The 17,873-nt window shown below is 49.8% G+C and overlaps 2 protein-coding genes across 2 annotated transcripts; both read left to right on the top strand.

Moving 5' to 3' along the window:
• Positions 1–1,476: 1,476 nt before the first annotated feature.
• Positions 1,477–7,043, top strand: EAH_00046990 (hypothetical protein, conserved; the record flags this gene model as incomplete). Its single annotated transcript, XM_013391506.1, has 3 exons — positions 1,477–1,587; positions 1,820–5,911; positions 6,654–7,043. The coding sequence occupies 3 exons, from the start codon at positions 1,477–1,479 to the stop codon at positions 7,041–7,043; spliced, it is 4,593 nt and encodes a 1,530-aa protein (XP_013246960.1).
• Positions 7,044–9,049: 2,006 nt separating this feature from the next.
• Positions 9,050–16,983, top strand: EAH_00046980 (hypothetical protein, conserved; the record flags this gene model as incomplete). The annotated part of the gene is made up of 14 exons (XM_013391505.1): positions 9,050–9,293; positions 9,440–9,646; positions 9,889–9,995; positions 10,122–10,362; positions 10,665–11,399; positions 12,049–12,118; positions 12,538–12,780; positions 13,139–13,562; positions 14,010–14,298; positions 14,710–14,818; positions 15,276–15,777; positions 16,246–16,394; positions 16,568–16,676; positions 16,909–16,983. The coding sequence occupies 14 exons, from the start codon at positions 9,050–9,052 to the stop codon at positions 16,981–16,983; spliced, it is 3,504 nt and encodes a 1,167-aa protein (XP_013246959.1).
• Positions 16,984–17,873: the final 890 nt, after the last annotated feature.

Genomic DNA, 17,873 nt, shown 5'->3' with positions numbered 1-17,873 from the left:
TATATATATTCTATAGGAAGAAGCCTTCCTGCTGTATACAATAGTTGGAGTGTATGGATGGATGGATAATGCTGGCAGTTGCAGAGCGAATTTATTTTCAAATAGAGAGATATGAAATGCATGCAGAACTGAGATATTTGCGGTGTATAAGCATCAGCCCCGTGGTGTATGTATGCATGTGTTGCTGTTATTTATTATTATTTTCCTTTTGTTGGCAGAGAAACCTTAATAATTAGGATGAAAAACCGTAAAGAAACTAAAAACAAAATGCTTCTGCAGCAGAAAGTAGTTTATTTTGCTGCTGCTCGCCTAGTTGCTATGCTACGCTAAACCCTAAACCCTAAACCCTAAACCCCATAGAGGAAGATTAGTATTAGAACAGCAGCACGAGTGCTACGGGTTTAGGGTTTAGGGTTTAGGTTTTAGGGTTCTAATATAAAAATTTGGGGTTTGAAATAAAAGGCTTAACGTTTAGGGTTTAGAATTTAAGGATTAGGGTTTAGGGTTTAGGGTTTAGGGTTTAGGGTTTAGGGTTTAGGGTTTAGCTAGCGGTGAGCAGAGAGGGTCCTGAGCGTGTCAGTGGCTTCTTCTTTTTTGGTGCTTCTTCCATGCAGCAAAGAGACAACGAAGAAATAATTAGAGACTTCTTTAATCTATTCGCCTTCTTATTCTGTTGAGTCTGAGTCTTCTCTGCTGCTTTATATGCAGGAGACGCTCCCCTAGGGGACAGTAGTCTCCTTTCTTACAGCCCCGCTGTGCTGCTGCTGCTGCTGCTGCTGCGGCAGCAACACCAGCACAGCAGCAAAAATACATCTTCTCTTTAGTCTTAGCAATTATCAGAGCCCCACAGGCTACCATCTGGTGCTGCTGCTGCTGCTGCTGCAGCGCAGCATCGGGACCGTCCATCTCTAGCCTTGGGGTGTATGTACACCGTAGGCGACCTCCTGAGGCTTCTATTTCTGCTGAGCACTCTCATTTCTGTTTTTACTAATTATAAACAATTATATTAGAGGATTCTGCGGCCTTCTGCCTCCATAGAAGACCTCCTAGGGACCCTAGCGTTCCACTCGTGCGAGCAGCAGCCGCAGCAGCAGCTGCTGCTGCTGCTGCCGCAACAGGCGTAGCAGCAGCAGCAGCAGCAGGAAAATTGATTAGACTGGTACAAGCTGCGGCAGCTGCGGCAGCTGCAGCAGCTGCAGCAGCTGCAGCAGCTGCAGCAGCACCACCAGCTGCTGCTGTATCCGTGGCAGCAATAGCAGCAGCAGCAACAGCAACAGCAGCGGCAGCAGCGGCAGCAGCAGTTAGTTGTGGGGGAGGCGCGGTTCAATAAACAAGGCAGTGCCTCTTTCTTTTGTGTATATGAAGAGGAGGGCCTCCTTCCCTCCTCCGCTGTCTCTTCTTTTAGCGTTTCCTTTTATCTGCTGTTTAGAGACAGACAAAGATAAACTTCTGTCTCTTCTTCAATCAAGCCCCCATATGCATCAGAAGGGGCCTCCCAGCAGCAAGGGCAGCGTGTTTGTTGTTGTTCCTGCTCCTGTTGTTGCTGCTGCTGCTGCTGTCATTGTCAGCGCTGCTAAAGGAGCAGGGGTGACCAGCAGCAGCAGCAGCAGCAGCAGCAGCAGCAGCGGCAGTAGCGGCTGCAGAAGCCGCAGCTGCTTTTTTCAGGGACTTGTTTGTTGATTGCTGAAGCCATTCTTCTGTCTGCAAGGGACTCTCCTCCTTCCCCATTGCAGCCTTAGCAGGCCCCGCTGCTGCTGCTGCTGCTGCTGCTGCTGCTGCTGCTGCGTGGGGTAGTGTCTCTTCTTTCTTGCGTGGTTAGTGTGAGGTGAGGAGACACCTGGGGGCCTCGGGGCCCTCAGGTGTCTCCTCAGGTGTCTCCATGGCGCAGCCAGAGCTGCAGACACAGGAGGAGCAGCAGCTGCAGCAGCAGGATGAAGGGAGACAGCCGACGGAGAAAGCTGACTTAGAAACAGTGGCTTCGCCCAATGATGGCGACAATACTCCTGCTGCTGCTGCTGCTGATGCTGATGCTGATGCTGATGGTGCTGTTGCTAATGCTGATGATGCTGCTGCAGATGGTGCAGCAGCAGCAGCAGCAGCAGCAGCAAGCTCAGCACCTAGCCCTGTTCTGCTGCTTCGGAGACACATCCGCAAGCCTAATATAATTTGGGGGGCGCTTCTCCTGTCTCTTCTGATTCTTTTATATGCTGCAGCAAAAGCAGCAAGGATTATGAAGAATAATCAGGCAGCAAATGCTGTAGGCGGCCAGCACCGTATAGATCCCCGTCACCTGGAGACAGTTGCGGCGATGCTGCAACTGCAGCAGAAACACGAGGAAGCGAATGCTGCAGCGACAGAGGAGCAGCAACAGCTGCTGCAGCACCTTCTTCGATATGGAGAGATGCAGGATGGGGCAGAAGAGTTGCTGCTGCAGCGCCAGCGCAGCAGCAAAGTCAGGGTCTTAGCCTCAATGCAAGGCATAGACGTCCCCGGAGCAGCTCAGGCGCAGCAGAGGCTGAAAGATCTGCTGCAGGAAAGAGACAGACTGGCGCTGCAGAACGAAGCCGCACAAGCATTAGAGGGATTAACAGTATCAGAAGCACAATATATGCTGCAACACCTGAGGGAGATGGGGCAGGCTTTAGCAGCTGAAGATGCACGTACAGAACTGCTGCTGCGGAGCCTTCACGCTGCTGCTCCTTCCTTAGGAACAATGCGCGAGAACACTTACCGCCTGATAATGTTGCAGCAAGAAGTAAAAACAAGTAGAGAAGAGGTCGAGCAGCTGCAAGCAGAAGTAGCCGCAACAGCAGAAGCAGCAGCAGCCGCAGCAGCAGCAGCAAGCGCGAAAAGCGAAGCTGAGAAGGCTGCCGAAGAGCTGCTACAGAAGGAGCTGGAGGAGCTGCAACAAGACCTCCAGAACCTGCTGGTGCAGCTGGGGGAGAGCAGGCAGCAGAACTTCGATAAGCAGCAGGAGATAGCAGGGCTGCTGCAGGATATAGCGGAAACAGAGTTGCAGCTGCAGCAGAGCAGAGCGGAGCGCCTGGCCTTATTGGAGGAAAACTACAGCAGCGAAGCCCAGCAGCAGCAGCAACAACAACTGCTGCAGCAGAAGCAGCAGCTCCAGCAGCTGCAGCAGTTGCTGCAGCGCATGCTGCAGCTAACAGATCCCTCCGCCACACAGACTCAATTGCAGGAACTGCTGGATCCTGAAGACGCAGCAGCAGCGCAGCAGCTGCTGCCTGAAGAGCAGGAGCTGCTGCTTGCGAGGCTCCAACTGCAGCAGCTGGAGCAGGAGCAGCTAGAGGAGTTGGATGTGCTGGATCAGCAAGCGAAGGGAGAAGCAGCAGAAGAAGCAGCAGCATTAGTGCAGCAGAAGCAGAAGCAAGTGCAGAGTCTCCCTCAGATACTAGAGGAGACAATTCATATGCCTTCAGCATTTTCTTCTGAATTCCGTATCCGCCTTGGTGCACGTGTCAAGCAATGGGAGCGCATCCTCAAGAGAGGGGTGCGGCAGCTGCGGCAGCAGTGGAGGCAAGCAGCTTCAGAAAAGAATCTGCTGCAGCAGCAACTTTCTGCTTGTCCTGATTTTCAGAATCACGTTGCTGCAGTCCGAGGTGCATGCAACGATATTCTTGCTGCTAGAAATGCAGCAGCAGAAGCAAGGAGACAGCGGGATCGTTTATTCATTTTAGAGGAGCTGCAGGGGGTAGGTACTGAAGTGCTTTTGCATGAGATAGCAGCAGGATTAGAGTCCGACGTGCTGCGGCAAATAGCAGATAGTAGAAGGCTGCAGGCGCAGCAGGATCTTGCTGCGCTGCAGCGGCTGCAGCAGAAGTCCGAGCAGCAAGTTCTAGTGCTGCTGCGGCAGCTAAACGAAGCAGAGAAGCGATATCCTTCTCCTCAAGGGGCTTCTCTTGCTGCCTTCCCTCCTCTATGTGCTTTAGTTAAAGAGGCAGCAAGGCAGCAGCACTATTTGAAAGAGATTGAGCAGCTGCTGCGCTGCTGCAACAGATCCTACTCGTTTCAGGAAGCACAAGAGCTGCTGCTGCAGGCTTTAGAGGTTGCTAACAGCCGCCTCAGGAAATGGGGACGAGGCAGCGAGATAGAGGAGACACTGGAAGTAGAACGACGAACCCGAATCAATGTCTTAGCTGATACCGAGAAGAAAGAGCTCAAATTACTTCAGGTACTGCAGCAAATGGAAGACTACTTCGCAGCAAGCTTCCTTCGGCGCTCTCATCGCGACAAAGAAAAACACAAACATAAAAAGAAAAAGCCTGGAGCAGCAAAGAAGGTGCGTCCATCGACATCCCCAGACCTCAAAACAAAGAAAAAGCAACAGCAGCAGCAGGAGCAGGAGCAACAGAAGCAGCAGCAGCAACAGCAACAGCAGCAGCAACAGCAACAGCAGCAACAACAGCAACAGCAGCAGCAGCAACAGCAGCAGCAGCAACAGCAGCAGCAGCAACAGCAGCAGCAGCAACAGCAGCAGCAGCAACAGCAGCAGCAGGCGGAGGAGGATCGGGAGCAGCACAGGGCGCAGCTGCTGTCGAGTTTAGGCTGGCTTGTTCCGAAGAGGGTGTCGTGGGACTTAGACGATATTCCTAGTCTCCTCCCCTTTGCATCCGCGAAGGCACAATCAGAATCGGAGTCGTCGGAAACAGCAAAGGGATCGGGATCGGGATCGGGATCGGGATCGGCAGAGACAGAAGCTGGATCGGGATCGGGATCGGGATCCGGATCGTTGGAGACGGGATCGGGATCGGGAGCGGGATCGGGATCGGCAGAGACAGAAGCTGGATCGGGATCGGGATCGCTGGAGACGGGAACGGGATCGTCGGAGACGGGATCGGGATCGTCGGAGACAGGAACAGCAGAGGATCCCTTCAAACCTGAGTCGCCTTCAAGAGGGAGCAGACCCCGATGGGGGGCTCCTCAGGAGAACTTCGAATTGCTTATGCAGGCAGCAGCAGCGGCAGCAAAACGCGGGGAGTCGGAGGACGACGTGGAGACAATAGACGAAGAGGACACAGAACAGGAGGAGCCAGAACAGGAGGAGACACAAAGAGAGGAGACAGAAAAGGAGAAGGAGACAGCAGCAAAGAGGGAGACAGACGAGGAGAAGGAGACAGCTGGGGAGACAGGAAAGGACAGGGAGGCAGTGGAGAAGGAGACAGCGCAGGGGGAGGAGGCGGGAGTGGCAACAGGGTACGAGCAGGAGACAGCAGAGGAGGAGAGAGAAACGGAGAACGAAACAGCACAGGAGGAGACAGCAGATTTGGAGGAGACAGCAGGAGCTGTAGGGGAGGAGACAGGGGAAAGCATGCGTATTCCGGGTCGTCTCGGCATTGAGGAGCAAGAAGAAAGCCTTCTGCCTGGAGATGATTCCCCACGATCCCCACGATCCCCGCGATCCCCGCGATCCCCACGATCCCCAGGGTCCCCATTCTCTCCACTGAGCCCCACACCAAGCTCTAGTGGCACTGCTAGCCCCACTTATCCTCAGGGGTTTTTCCCTTCTGACTTTGATTTGAACTCTGTAGACGACATTGCTTCGCCCTTCAGGAGAAATTCAGAACTCACAGCGTCGGGATCGGGATCGGGATCGGGATCGGGATCGGGATCGGGATCGGGATCGCGACCGGGAGCGGGTGTGCGGAAACCAATTCAGGGATCGGGATCGCCGTCTTCGAGAACGGGTCCACGAGGATCTCCTGCGAGGCCAGGTGTGGGGTCAATATCGCGGGGAACGCGACAGGGATCGGGATCGTTTGGGGGATCGGGATCGCCTTCAAAGCCCTTATCGACACGCCCCGGGGGAACGGGGATCCCAAGGAGGGTTCCTGTTCTCTCTACTCAGCGGAGTCCTGCAGGTTCTTCTGCGCAACCTCGGCGTCGAGGATCTACTGTAAGCCCTTCTGCTGCTTCTTCTGCTGCTGCTTCTTCTGCGGCTGCTTCTTCTGCTGCTGCTCCAGCATCAGCAGGGACCCTGGTGCCGCCACGACTCCCTAGGACGAGCATAACAGGACGAGGCCCAGTGCGGCAGCAGTCCCTCTCTTCCTCTACGAGAAGGCGCTCGCCAACGAAAAGCGCTACAGTCGGCTCCCGAAGCCCTCCCGCACCTTGGAGGCCCTAAAGAAGGAGGGAGGAAGGAGGTTAATGCTGTCTCCTTTGTTCTCTAGAGAGACAGCAGAGGAGACAGCTGCTGTCTCCTTTGTTCTCTAGCTAGACAGAACAGGAGACAGCTGTTGCCTCCTTTGTTGCCTCGATAGACAGAAAAGGAGACAGCTGCTGTTCTCTTTTTTGTTGTCTAGATAGACAGAAGGGGAGAGAGCTGCTGCAGCTGCTGTCTCCTTTGTTGTCTTGATAGACGGAACAGGAGACAGCTGCTGCTGTCTCATTAGTTGTCTCGATAGACAGCAAAGGAGACAGCAGCAGCTGTCTCCTTTGCTGTCTCCTTTGGGGCATCTTCTTTTGTCGCAGACATCTTGCCTATTGTGTGCTGAGAAGAGTTTCTCTTCTAGGCTCTCTCCTTGTCTAGTTTTGCCCTAAAGAGGCAGATAAGGGGTTTATAGAGACATATGCGTGGATTTGTTGTTATTATATAACGTGCGGTGTATGTACATGGAGATTTGCTTGCTGTCAGTAAGGCTTATCGAACAGGGACAGGAGGAGACACCTGGGAGAAGAAGAGACAGAAATACACGCTCCACAGCAGCAGCAGCAGCAATAGGAGCAGCAGCAGCAGCAATAGAAGCAGCAGTAGCAGCAATAGAAGCAGCAGCAGCAGCAATAGTAGCAGCAGCAGCAGCAATAGTAGCAGCAGCAGCAGCAATAGTAGCAGCAGCAGCAGCTATAGAAGCAGCAGCAGCAGCAATAGAAGCAGCAGCAGCAGCAGCAATAGAAGCAGCAGCAGCAGCAATAGAGGCAGCAGCAGCAGCAGCAGCAGCATCAGCAGCACGTTCTGCTGCTTCTGTTGCTATGCCTTTAGCTCTGTTGCTGCTGCTATTAGGGGCCTCCATCATGCAGGAAGGAGATAGAGACACTGCGTTTGTCTCCTTCTTAGCCAGCTGGTTTTCTTGTTAGCTAGCTAGCTTCATTCGTAGCTAGCTGGTTTTCTTCCTAGCTAGCTAGCTTCATTCTGAGCTAGCTGGTTCTCTGCTCAGCTAGCTAGCTCCATTCTTAGCTAGCTAGTTTGCTTGCTAGCTAGCTAGCTTCATTATTAGCTAGCTAGTTTGCTTGTTAGCTGGCTAGCTTCATTCTTTGCTAGCTATTTTGTTGGCTAGCTAGCTATCTGGTTGGCTAGCTGGCTACCTGGCCAGCTAGCTTGCTGCCTAGTTAACCGGCTAGCTAGCCAGATGGACAGTTAGCTAGCTAGCTAGCTAGATAGCTAGATAGCTAGCTAGATAGCTAGATAGCTAGCTAGCGAACTAGCGAGGACAAGAGACGTGTGGGTTGCGTCTGGAGAAAGGAAAGCCCAAGTGCTGTGTGGGCCGAGAGAATAGCAGCTGCGACCCTAAACCCTAAACCCTAAACCCTCACCTCAGAAACCCTAACCCCCCTCGTCTAAACCCTAAACCCTAGAGGCTTTTAGCGCTGAACACTGAAACCCTCGCTTGCCAGAGAAAGGAAACAACAGCCCGAACGCCATCTCGAGTTTAGGGTTTAGGGTTTATGGTTTAGGCTCCACAGTCTCTGTTAATAAAAATAAAAATAATAGTAATAAAATAATAATAATAATAATAAAAGAACAATAATAATACCAGTATTAAGGCTGAGACAAACCCCAACAACACAGCCAGAGGCAGCAAAAGCCAACATAAGAAAAAGGAAGATAAAGGGTCTCCTTTTTATGCATTGTCTCTATCTCCTCAAACCCTAAACCCTAAACCCTAATCCACTTCACTTTAAAAGCCTTAAGCACTTTTTGGTTACATAATAATGAGCCTTTAAACCCAAAACCCTCGAGACTTCATTCCCTCAACCGCCCTCCGCCCTAAACCCTAAACCCTAAACCCTAAACCCTAAACCCCAAACCCTAAGTACTAGGCCTTAGACCCTAAACCCTAAGTACTAGTAGACCCTAAACCCTAAGTATTAGACCCTAAACCCTAAACCACGATTTAGTGCTTCACGTCCTTTAGTACTACAGGTATGAAGCCCTAAACCCTCCGATCAGCAAAACCCTCAGCCCTTCAAAGCCCTAAACCCTGAACCCTAAACTCCAAACCGTAAACCCTAAACCCCAGCCAAACCCTAGACCACTGGAGAGGGACACTGTGTGGCGTTGTATCTTCAAGGTGTTCTGAATGAAGCTCACTTGAGGGTTTAGGGTTTAGGGTTTAGGGTTTGCAATGAGGTGTATGTACAGCTGTACGAACAGCAGCAGATCTGTTCATTCACACCAGCCACGAGCAGCAAGGGTTTTCTGTTGTTTCTTTGGAGTTTATCCTGTATATCTCTCTTAATACCCTTACCTGAGTAATTTAAATGAGATAATAATAATAACTATATTATTTACTGTCTAAAAATTCTTTTGAAAATGAATTATTCGAATATTTCTATACAAATATGTTGCTGCTGCTGCTGCTGCTGCAGCTGCTGCTGCTGCTGCTGCTAGCGCATGCAGACTCACAGTACTCCACATTGAGGTGTACGGACAGCAAGCTCTTCTCCTTATTGTTTGTTTTATAGGCTTTTAGGGTTTTATAATAATTGTTATGAAGAAGGTAAAATATAAAAAGCAATTTAATAAGCAGCAAACAATTCACAATAAACTGTCTCCTTCTTGAGGCTCCTAGCCAGCCATTACTAGCCCTTCCGCTCCTGCTGCTGCTCCTGCTGCTGCTCCTGCTGCTGCTGCTGCTGCTGCAGGTCTACAGACAGCAGCCACCGAGCAGCTTCACCGCCTCCTCCTGGAGTTCAGCAGCAGCAGCAGCTGCTGCTGCTGCTGCTAGCCCTTCTGTCTTCTTGCTACACGAGTTGCAGCAGAGGAGACACACGAGCAACACCTAACTGTCTCCTTCTGTATACTTCAATCAGCATCATGGCTGCTGCTGCTGCTCCTGCTTCTGCTGCTGCTGCTGCGCCTCTCCCTACCCCTGCTGAATTCGAAGATGTCGTTGCTGCGCTGCAGTCTACAGACAGCAGCAACAGACACAGGGCGCAGCAGCTGCTGCAGCGGCTGCAGCAGCAGCAAGAAGACTGCACGGCATTCTGTCTTTCTATAATCGAAGCAACACCCGATCCTGCTGCTGCTACGGTGGCTGCTGTCCTTCTCCGCAGCGCCGGTAGGCCAAGAATTTAGGGTTTAGGGTTTAGGGTTTAGGGTTTAGTTAGCTTTTAGGGCTTATAAATTAGGGCTTAGGGCCTGGGGTTTAGGGTTTAGGGTTTAGGGCTTAGGGCTTAGGGTTTAGCGTGTGAAGTCTTGCTGCAGCGCTGTGGCACTGGAACGCTCGAATTGCAGCAGCAGCAGCAGCAAAGAAGCGTCTGGCTGCTGCTCCTGCGGGTGAAGCAGCAGCAGCAGCAGGTCAAGCAGCAGCAGCAGCAGCAGAGGCCCTCCAGCTGTACGTACAGCGCATGCAGCAGCTAATGTCGAACTCTGTGCTGCTTTTGCAGCAAAAGGCAGCAGCAGGCATCAAGGGTAAGCAGCCTTTTAGGGCCTGTCTTCTTTTGTAATCACAAACAGAACCGCTGCTGCTGCTGTTGCTGCTCTTGTTGCTGCTGCTTCTGCTGCTGCTGCTGCTGTTGCTGATGTTCGTGGCGTTGCTGCGGTTGCTGTAGATGCAGGTACTACTGCTGCTGTTGCTCCTGTTAATGCTGCTCCTCATACTAACGCTTCTGTTGCTGCTACTGCTGCTGCTATTGCTGCTGCTGCTGCTGCAGGCAGTGGGGAGCGGCAGCTGTCGCATGCATTTTGCTGCTTAGCTAAAAAGGGCTTAGCGACGGAGCCGTCGGTCTTCTTGAACTCCCTGAAGCAAATTCTTATGGAGGTTTGTTTACTGTCTCCTTTTGTCTCTTCTTCAGTGTCTCCTTTCGTTTGTTTAGTGTCTCCTATATAAATATATATGTATATGTTGCTTCTGCTGCTTCTGCTGCTGCTGCTGCTGTTGCTGCAGGTGGTTGCGAAGGGTTTTGCTGAGCCTATCCCTCTGTTCTGGATGTCTCTGCTGTCAGAGACAGCGCAGGAGATGCAGCTGCAGCAGCAGCAAGGGATGCATCTGTCTCTGCAGCAGCACGCTGCTTGCTGCCGCTCTTTCCAGCAGCAGCTGCTGCTGCCGCTCCTGGCGTTTGTGCTGCAGCGGCTGCAGTATATATTAGACAACCCCACACCGCAAGGTGCATGCAAAGAGGAGATAGGTAAGGGGGCCCTAAACCGGCTGCTTGTTTGCTTCTGCTGCTGCTGCTGCGTTACTGCTGCAGGCATAGCCTACCTCCTCGCGTGTTCCTGCTGCTGCGCCTGCAGCAGCAGCAGCAGCAGCAACAGCAGCAGTAGCAGCAGGAGCAGATCAGTTGCTGCTGGGGGGTTTGCTGGATTTGTTTTGTTTGCAGCACTGACTGTAGTTTAATTTAGGGTTTGTATGCGGGGGCCGGTGCGGAGACTTCGGTAGTTATTTATATTCTCTGCATGCATGCATTTGTGTGTTGGGGTGTACGTGCAGCTGGCATCTTACAAGTGATAGAGACAGTTTGCTCCTGGAGCTTTGGGCATTTGCTGCTGAGGATTTCGAGCGTAGATGAATTGTCTCTGACTCCTCCTGCAGAGTGGATCCCTGTCTTCTTCCCTCAAGCAGCAGCAGCAGCAGCTGCTGCTGCTGCTGCTGCAGGGACTGGAGCAGCAGCAGGTGCTGCTGCTGCTCCTGGCCCAGGAGGACATGCGCCGCCGCTTGTGTCTCCGCTGCAGCAGCAAGAGGGATTGTTTGTTCTCGTGCTGCGTCTGTACAAATTGCTGCGCGAAATGCAGCAGCAGCAGCAGCAGCAAGAAGCGGAGCTGTTTGCAACCTGCCGCTACCTGCTGCAGCGAATAGCAAAGTTTAGACCAATAGCTATGGCAGACGCGTTGCTGGCGGGGGATACAGGAGGAGACACAGAGACAAACAGCAGCAGCAGCAACGATGCATCAGCAGCAACGCTTCCTCTTAAGAAGAGTTATTCAGGCCCTGTAGGCCGTTCTAAGAAACAAAGATTGACGCAGCTAGTGTATATACCTTTGCTGCAGGTGCTGCTCGATCTTATAGAGACTTCTGCCTTCTATCAGCGCCTTCCGGGGCCCCCTGAGACCCCAGGGGGCCCCCAGGGGCCCCCAACAACCCCGCAGCAAACCCAGGGGCCCCCCCCGTCTTTGCCGGAACTAGAAGAGGTGCAGGACTTGTGCGCAGCTCTCGCAAATGTTGCAGGTAACTAAAAGCCGAACAAATAAATAAAAAATAAATCAACACAAATAAACAGGACGCAATGCAAAAAAAGGTGAAGGGGGCCCCTAAAGGGGGCCCCTGAGTTGGCCTCGAAGGGGGCCCCTAAGGAGGCCCTTGAAGGGGCCCCTAAGGGGGCCTCTAAAAGGGGGGCCCTGAGGTGGCCCTTAAGGGGGCCCTCAGGGGGCCCTGGGGAGCCCCTAGCGGGTCCCTAAGAGGGCCCTCTCCGGGCCCTGATGGGGCCCTGGGGACCCCAGAAGGGGGCCTTAGGGGCCCCCATGGTCAGAGGGGCCCCCTGGCCTCACGGGGCTCCTTAGGAGCCCTTTGAAACCCCCCTCTTCGTGTGGCTTTTCATTCATACATATATAGAATTATATTTATTATATGCATGTGTATATAATATATGTATGTATATCCAGACATATATTTATATGGAATTACATATGGCTGCATTGTGTATACATGACATATATATAATATACATATATATACATATATATTTATATACGTGCATTTATGTACATATATATACATATATATTTATATATGTTCATATATATATATATAGGAAACGGGAGAGGAAGTGGGACTACAGCATTGATCTGCTGCTGTTTTCGCTGTTTTGCTGCTGCAGATTGCATTGAGGCGCTGCCAGAAATCCTCTTCGCACATTTATCATTCAGAGCCTCTCCTTTACTGGCTAGGTAAGAAGCAGCAGCAGCAGCAGCAGCAGAAAGAGCAACAGCAGCAGCACCAGCAGCGGCACGAACAGCAGAAGCAGCACCAAGGGTAACAGCAAAAGCAGCAAGAGCAGCAGCCTGCTGCTGCTAACGACGCCTCCGGAGCATAGATGCATGCATGCACTGTGTTTGCTGTCTCTGGTTCGGTGTTTGCTTGTCTCTTTGTATTGTTTATTTTTTCTTCTTTTATCTCCTCTTGTATTAGCTGAGAGAGACGGTGCTTGCTGCATGCAAAGGAGACAGAAATGCCCCCCAAGAGAGACAGTCAGACGGGGCCACGGCAGCAGCAAACATTGCGGTGTATATACTGTCTCTCTTTTGTTCTACTTCTTCTGGTGTATCTCCTGCCTCCTCTTTTTGTGTCTCCTTGTGCATGCATGCAGACTTGGCTTGGGGCTGCTTGCTGCTGCTGCAGGGCCCTCTGCTGAGGCCCCCGTAGCAGCAGAAGCACTGGCGCTGCTGCTGCGAGCTTGGAGCTCCTGGGCTTCGCGCTTGCTGCTTGCTGCAGACACCCCGCTGCTGCCGCCTGAGCAGCAGCAGCAGCAGCAAACTAGGCTAGCTGATACACCATGGTGGCATGCCTTTAGGGATGCGTCTGCGTTGCTAGTTGAGGCCTTCGTACACAAGTAAACCCTAAACCCTAAACCCTAAACCGGTAGAACACCTTTTTAATTGCTTTCTGTCTCTCTTTAACTGGCGAGGAGACAGACAAATTCTAGTTGAGGGTTTGTCTCCTTTTTTTGTAGACAAACCCTCAAGGAAATAAAAAGTTAGAGCATTAAAATAATAAAACGTATTTATAAATAAACAAAGTGAAGTGACTACAAATGCATATCTACATATAAGCATATACATGCATACAATATAATATAATTTAATACAATAATATAATATAATATAATATAATATAATATAATATAATATAATATAATATAATATAATATAATATAATATACTTTTTATGCTTGGTTTTATTGTACGCAGGGGTTTAAATGCATGCAGCCAGCGCGAGGATGAAGGGGAGGCAGGAGATGAAAAGAAAAGAAAAGGTGTTTTGTTTAGTGTACACGGAGGGTCTCAGTTATATGACTTATTAAAATCCTTATCTCAAATAGCATTTGCTGCTCCTGCTAGGGCAATAGCAGCAGCAGCAGCGCAGCAGCAGCAGCTGCTGCTGCTGCAGCAGCAGGCCAGAGAAGCCGTACTCGCAGCGGCAACACCCCCAACAGCAAACTTGCAACAAATGAGGGCGCAGCTTGCTGCGCTGCAGCAGCAGCAGCAGCAGCAGCACTGGCTTCTGCTGTATGTACAGCTACTCATAGCAACTCATCAGGGCCCTGAGGCCTTAGCAAACCATCGCTTGGCTCCCCCAAAGCAAATACTCCAAGACGATGAAGCACAAACACAAGTGAGATTCTGCTGCTGTCTCCTTTTGTCTTCTTCTGTCTCCTTCTGTCTCCTTCGTCTTCTTCTGTCTCCTTTCGTCTTCTTCTGTCTCCTTTTATCTCCCTGTGTCTCCTCTTTGTCTCCTTGTGCGTCCTTTTGTCTCCTTTTGTCTCTTTATCTTTGGTGTCTCCTTTTTCTCCGATGGAGCAGCAGAGACAGTCCCGATAGAAACTGTCTCTGCTGCTCTGTCTTCTATCTCTTAGTAACATTCTTTTCGTAAACCCATGCATCTCCATGCATGCATCAAACTGCTGCATGCATTTAGTTGCTGTATGCACGCATGCCTGCATGCATGTACAAAGCCCCCAGTGGTGCCGTTGTTGTTTAGTTTGTTTATCTGTTGCGATTTTGTCTTGATTCCAATTCCTGCATGCAAAGCCAGCTTGTGGGGCCTCGGGTGTATGCGCAGCTCTTGCGTCTACTTGCGGCAGTGTTCTCGTTACTTGAGGCGGAGACAGCTGCTTTGAAGGCAGCAGCAGCAGCATCAGCAGCAGCAGCAGCATCCGCTGCTGCTGCTGCAGCAACTCCACAGGAGAAGCAGCAGCAGCAGCAGCAACTGCTGCTGCTGCAGGCGCAGCAGCAGCTACCTTCTCCTGTTATTTTAGAGGTTGGTTTAGGAGTAATTTCTCTTGTAGCAAAAGCATATCTTTTTAAAGAGAGACTTGCAAGACCTCGATTAGAAGAATTGCTGCTGCCAGGTACCCTCAGAAACCCTAAACCCTAAACCCCCAAATCTAGACATTAAACCCTTGAACCGAAACCCTAAACCCTTTCTGCATTCAAAACGAAACCATAAACCCTCAAATCTAAACCCTTAAACCCTAAACCCTCAAGCCGAAACCCTTAGCGCTTAAACGCTAAACCCTCAACTCTAAATTCTAAACCCTTGGAAACCTAAACTCTAAGCCCTTAAGCCTATACCCTAAACCCTCAAACCGAAACCCTAAACCCTTAAACCTAATCCAGGAACTTCAACTCTAAACATTTGACAGTTGTATCTCTACGTCCACCTCTAGTTTCTGCATGCATGCATGCGTGCATGCATGCGTGGGGAACAGCACTGCAATATTTGGGGCTTTGTTTGTTTGTTTGTCTGTCTGCATGCACAGAAGGAGGCCTCAAAGTGCTGAATGCAGGGGCCTCCATTGCTGCCGACTGTCTCCTCGCAGCCCCACAACACCCCGCGCTAAGCGTTGCATGCGCCCGCACTTTTAGGGTGTACGTACACCGCAAAGTGGAGACATTCGTGCAGATTTATGTCCATTCATTGAACGCAAAGGTTATTAGAGACCTACATGCATATGTCTATATGTATATATATATATATATATGCATATAGATGTACATATATATATATATGTATTTATATACATGTATATATATATATATATATACATGTATGCATATATATATATATATGGATAGAGTGCATATAAGGGGATATTTCTGTGTTATTAATATATATATATATATATGTTTGTATATTTATTATTTATGTATATTAATGCATAGCAGATTGATTGCATGCATTGGGGAGCAGCTGCGCACAGTACACGGGGGGCTCCTCTTATGTGTTTGTTTATGCGGTGTAAGGCAATTAGAGGCTTAGAGACACCCTTGGCTATTTGCTGCTGCTGTTGCTGCTGCTGATGCTGCTGTTGGGGTGTACATGCAGCTTCGCCGATACCCGCAACCCGTGCTGCGCCTACCTATGGGAGTGTGGGGCTTTCCAGTCCCTTCTTGATGCTTGCTGCAGCTGCTGCGCTGGGTTGCTGCAGCCAGCAGCAACAGCAACAGCAGCAGCTGCTGCTGTTGCCTCTAGCAACCCGCCCTCTGCAGACAGCAACAGCAACAGCAGCAGCAACAGCAGCATCATAGCCCTGCGGCAGCTATCCAGTCAAAGCTGCTCCAGTGTCTTTGCTGCTTTTGCTGCTGCTGCTGCTCCCTCAGAACAGTTGTGGGGCCTCGCGAAGAAGCACGTGGCCCAGCAGCAGCAGCAGCAGCAGCAGCAGCAGCAGCAGCAACAGCCGCCGTTCATGCGAAGTGGAACTATGCTCAGCGATGAAGTTGCAACGGCACGAACAGCTGCTTTGCTGCAGCGCTGCAGCGTGGGCCTCGGAGTGCTGCAGGCAGCAGCAGCAGCAGCGGAGGCTGCGCAGCCTCTCCCTATACAAGCGGTAAGCCTACTGCAGCACGAGCAGCTGTCTGTACACCTCAGCAGCAGCTTCAGCACTGCCCCCACTCCTTCGTTCCAGGGCTGTCTCCGTTTAAGATGATATAGTGCTCCAATTAGGTAGCAAGCAGCAGCAGAGGCAGCAGAAGCAGCAGCAGCAGAAGCAGAGACCGCTGGGGTTTTCTGTAAACAAAGACAGTTCAGGTGTACAGACAGCTCCTTCTAGGGTTTTTGCTGCGGAGATCGATGAACCTGTCTTTGTTTATTGCTGCTGGTTTCGTCACATTCATTCTTATCAGGGTTTAGGGTTTAGGGTTTAGGTTGTTTCTTCTTTCATATTATTTTACGTGGAGATTTTGATTGCAGAGTATTATTTCTTTCTGCTGCTGCTGCTGCTGCCGTTGCTGTTTCTGCTGCTGCTGCTTCTGCCGTGCTCCTTCCGCTACCACTGCTGCTGCTGCTGCTGCTGCAGGTTCGGTGGGTGTTGAGTATGTTGGGGGGTTTAGCCTCTGGTGCAGGGAAGGAAGGAGCGAGGAGACTGCTGCAGTGGATGGGGCCGTCTCTTCGTTTTGCTTTTGCTGTTACGCGTGCTGCAGCAGCAAACCCTCAAGCGCTGTTAGAGTAAGGAGACAACTGTTCGTTTGCTGCGCTTCAGCTCGTCCTTCTGTTCGTTTTGTTTGTTTTGGTTTGTTTTGTTTGTCTCCAGTTAAGTGCATTCATCTGTCTCTGCCGATGAGTCTCCTGAACTGCTGCTGCTGCTGCTGCTGCTGCTGCTGCTGCTGCTGCTGCTGCAGTGGCCTGAAGTTTGCTCGCCGCATTGCTGCTGCTGGGGCTTGCTGCCTCACTACGGAAGAAGCGCAGGCGTTGCTGGAGGAATACACCACAGTGCTGGCTGCCTTTGCGGTAATAAACCCTCTTAAACCCTAAACCCTAAACCCTAATCGACGCAAAGCACCTCAATACTCTATCCCTCGGGTTGCTGCTGCTGTTACTGCTTCTGCTGCTGCTGCTATTGCTGCTGCTGCTCTTCGGCCTGTGTGATTTGCTGCTTCTTTCTGTCGGGGCACATGATGCTTGGAGCTTAGGCTCTAGGGTCTAGGGTTTAGGGTTTAGGGTTTAGGGTTTGAGTGTGCAGGCGACTCTGGACCGTCAGATGAGCCCCGAAGAAGAAGATGCAGCGCTAACCAATGGCATGCAAATATTTAAGTAAGTATTTCTCTTGTTTTCTTTATTTGTTTTGTTGTTTGTTTTCTTTATTTGCTTTTATTTATTTTCTTTATTTGTTTATTGGTTTGTTTTTTCTTTTATCTGTTCTTTGCTTGTTTTCTTTTCTTTGTTTATTTGTTTGTTTATTTCTTTTTTGTTTATTGTTTCATTTGTTTGTCTTTACTTGTTTTTCTTTCTTTATTCGTTTGCTACTTCTTTTAATTGTTTGCTTTTTACTCTGTCTTTTATCTTCTTTATTAATTTTTATTGCCTCTTCTATCTCCTTTCTTTGTTTCGATTGTCTCTCTCCTTCTTTATAGATTATGTTTTTTGACGGTCCAGTGCTGCTTGGGGGGCCTTCTAATTAATTTAAATAAAATTAAGTTGTATAAATAATGTTAAGTTAAATCGACGTAATTGAATTAAATAAACCGGAGTAAAATATATTAAATAAATTAAGTTTAATTTAATAGATTGCAGTAAACTAATTAGCTTAAATTATCTCAATTAATTAAATTTATTTAAACCATATATATATATATATATTAAATGAAGTTTGTTAGCTTTTTTTTGATGTTTTTTTCGCACCGGTCTCTGACAGTCTCTTTATGATTATTTATTTATCTTTGTTTATTTGATTGTCTTTGTTTTGTTTGCTGTTGCTTCTGTCTCTCTTGTTATATTCTCATTGCTTTGCATGCATTTTAATGGGGCTTCCTTTTTTGTCTTTGTTTGAATTAGGCTGCTAAGACAACTCGCAGCAGAGAACAGAGGAGAAGCAAAAACAGAATGGTGAGGGCCTCACCAACACGCATGCATGCATGTATGCATGCACGCATGCATGCATTGGGTGTAATATATATATGCATATATAGATGTACGTATATATATATA

This window comes from Eimeria acervulina, genomic scaffold (genome assembly GCF_000499425.1).
Source record: "Eimeria acervulina Houghton genomic scaffold, Eah_scaff709, whole genome shotgun sequence".
NCBI classification, from domain to species: domain Eukaryota; phylum Apicomplexa; class Conoidasida; order Eucoccidiorida; family Eimeriidae; genus Eimeria; species Eimeria acervulina.
The sequence above is the reverse complement of the archived record's forward strand: the minus strand, read 5'-3'. Positions and strand labels throughout refer to the sequence as shown.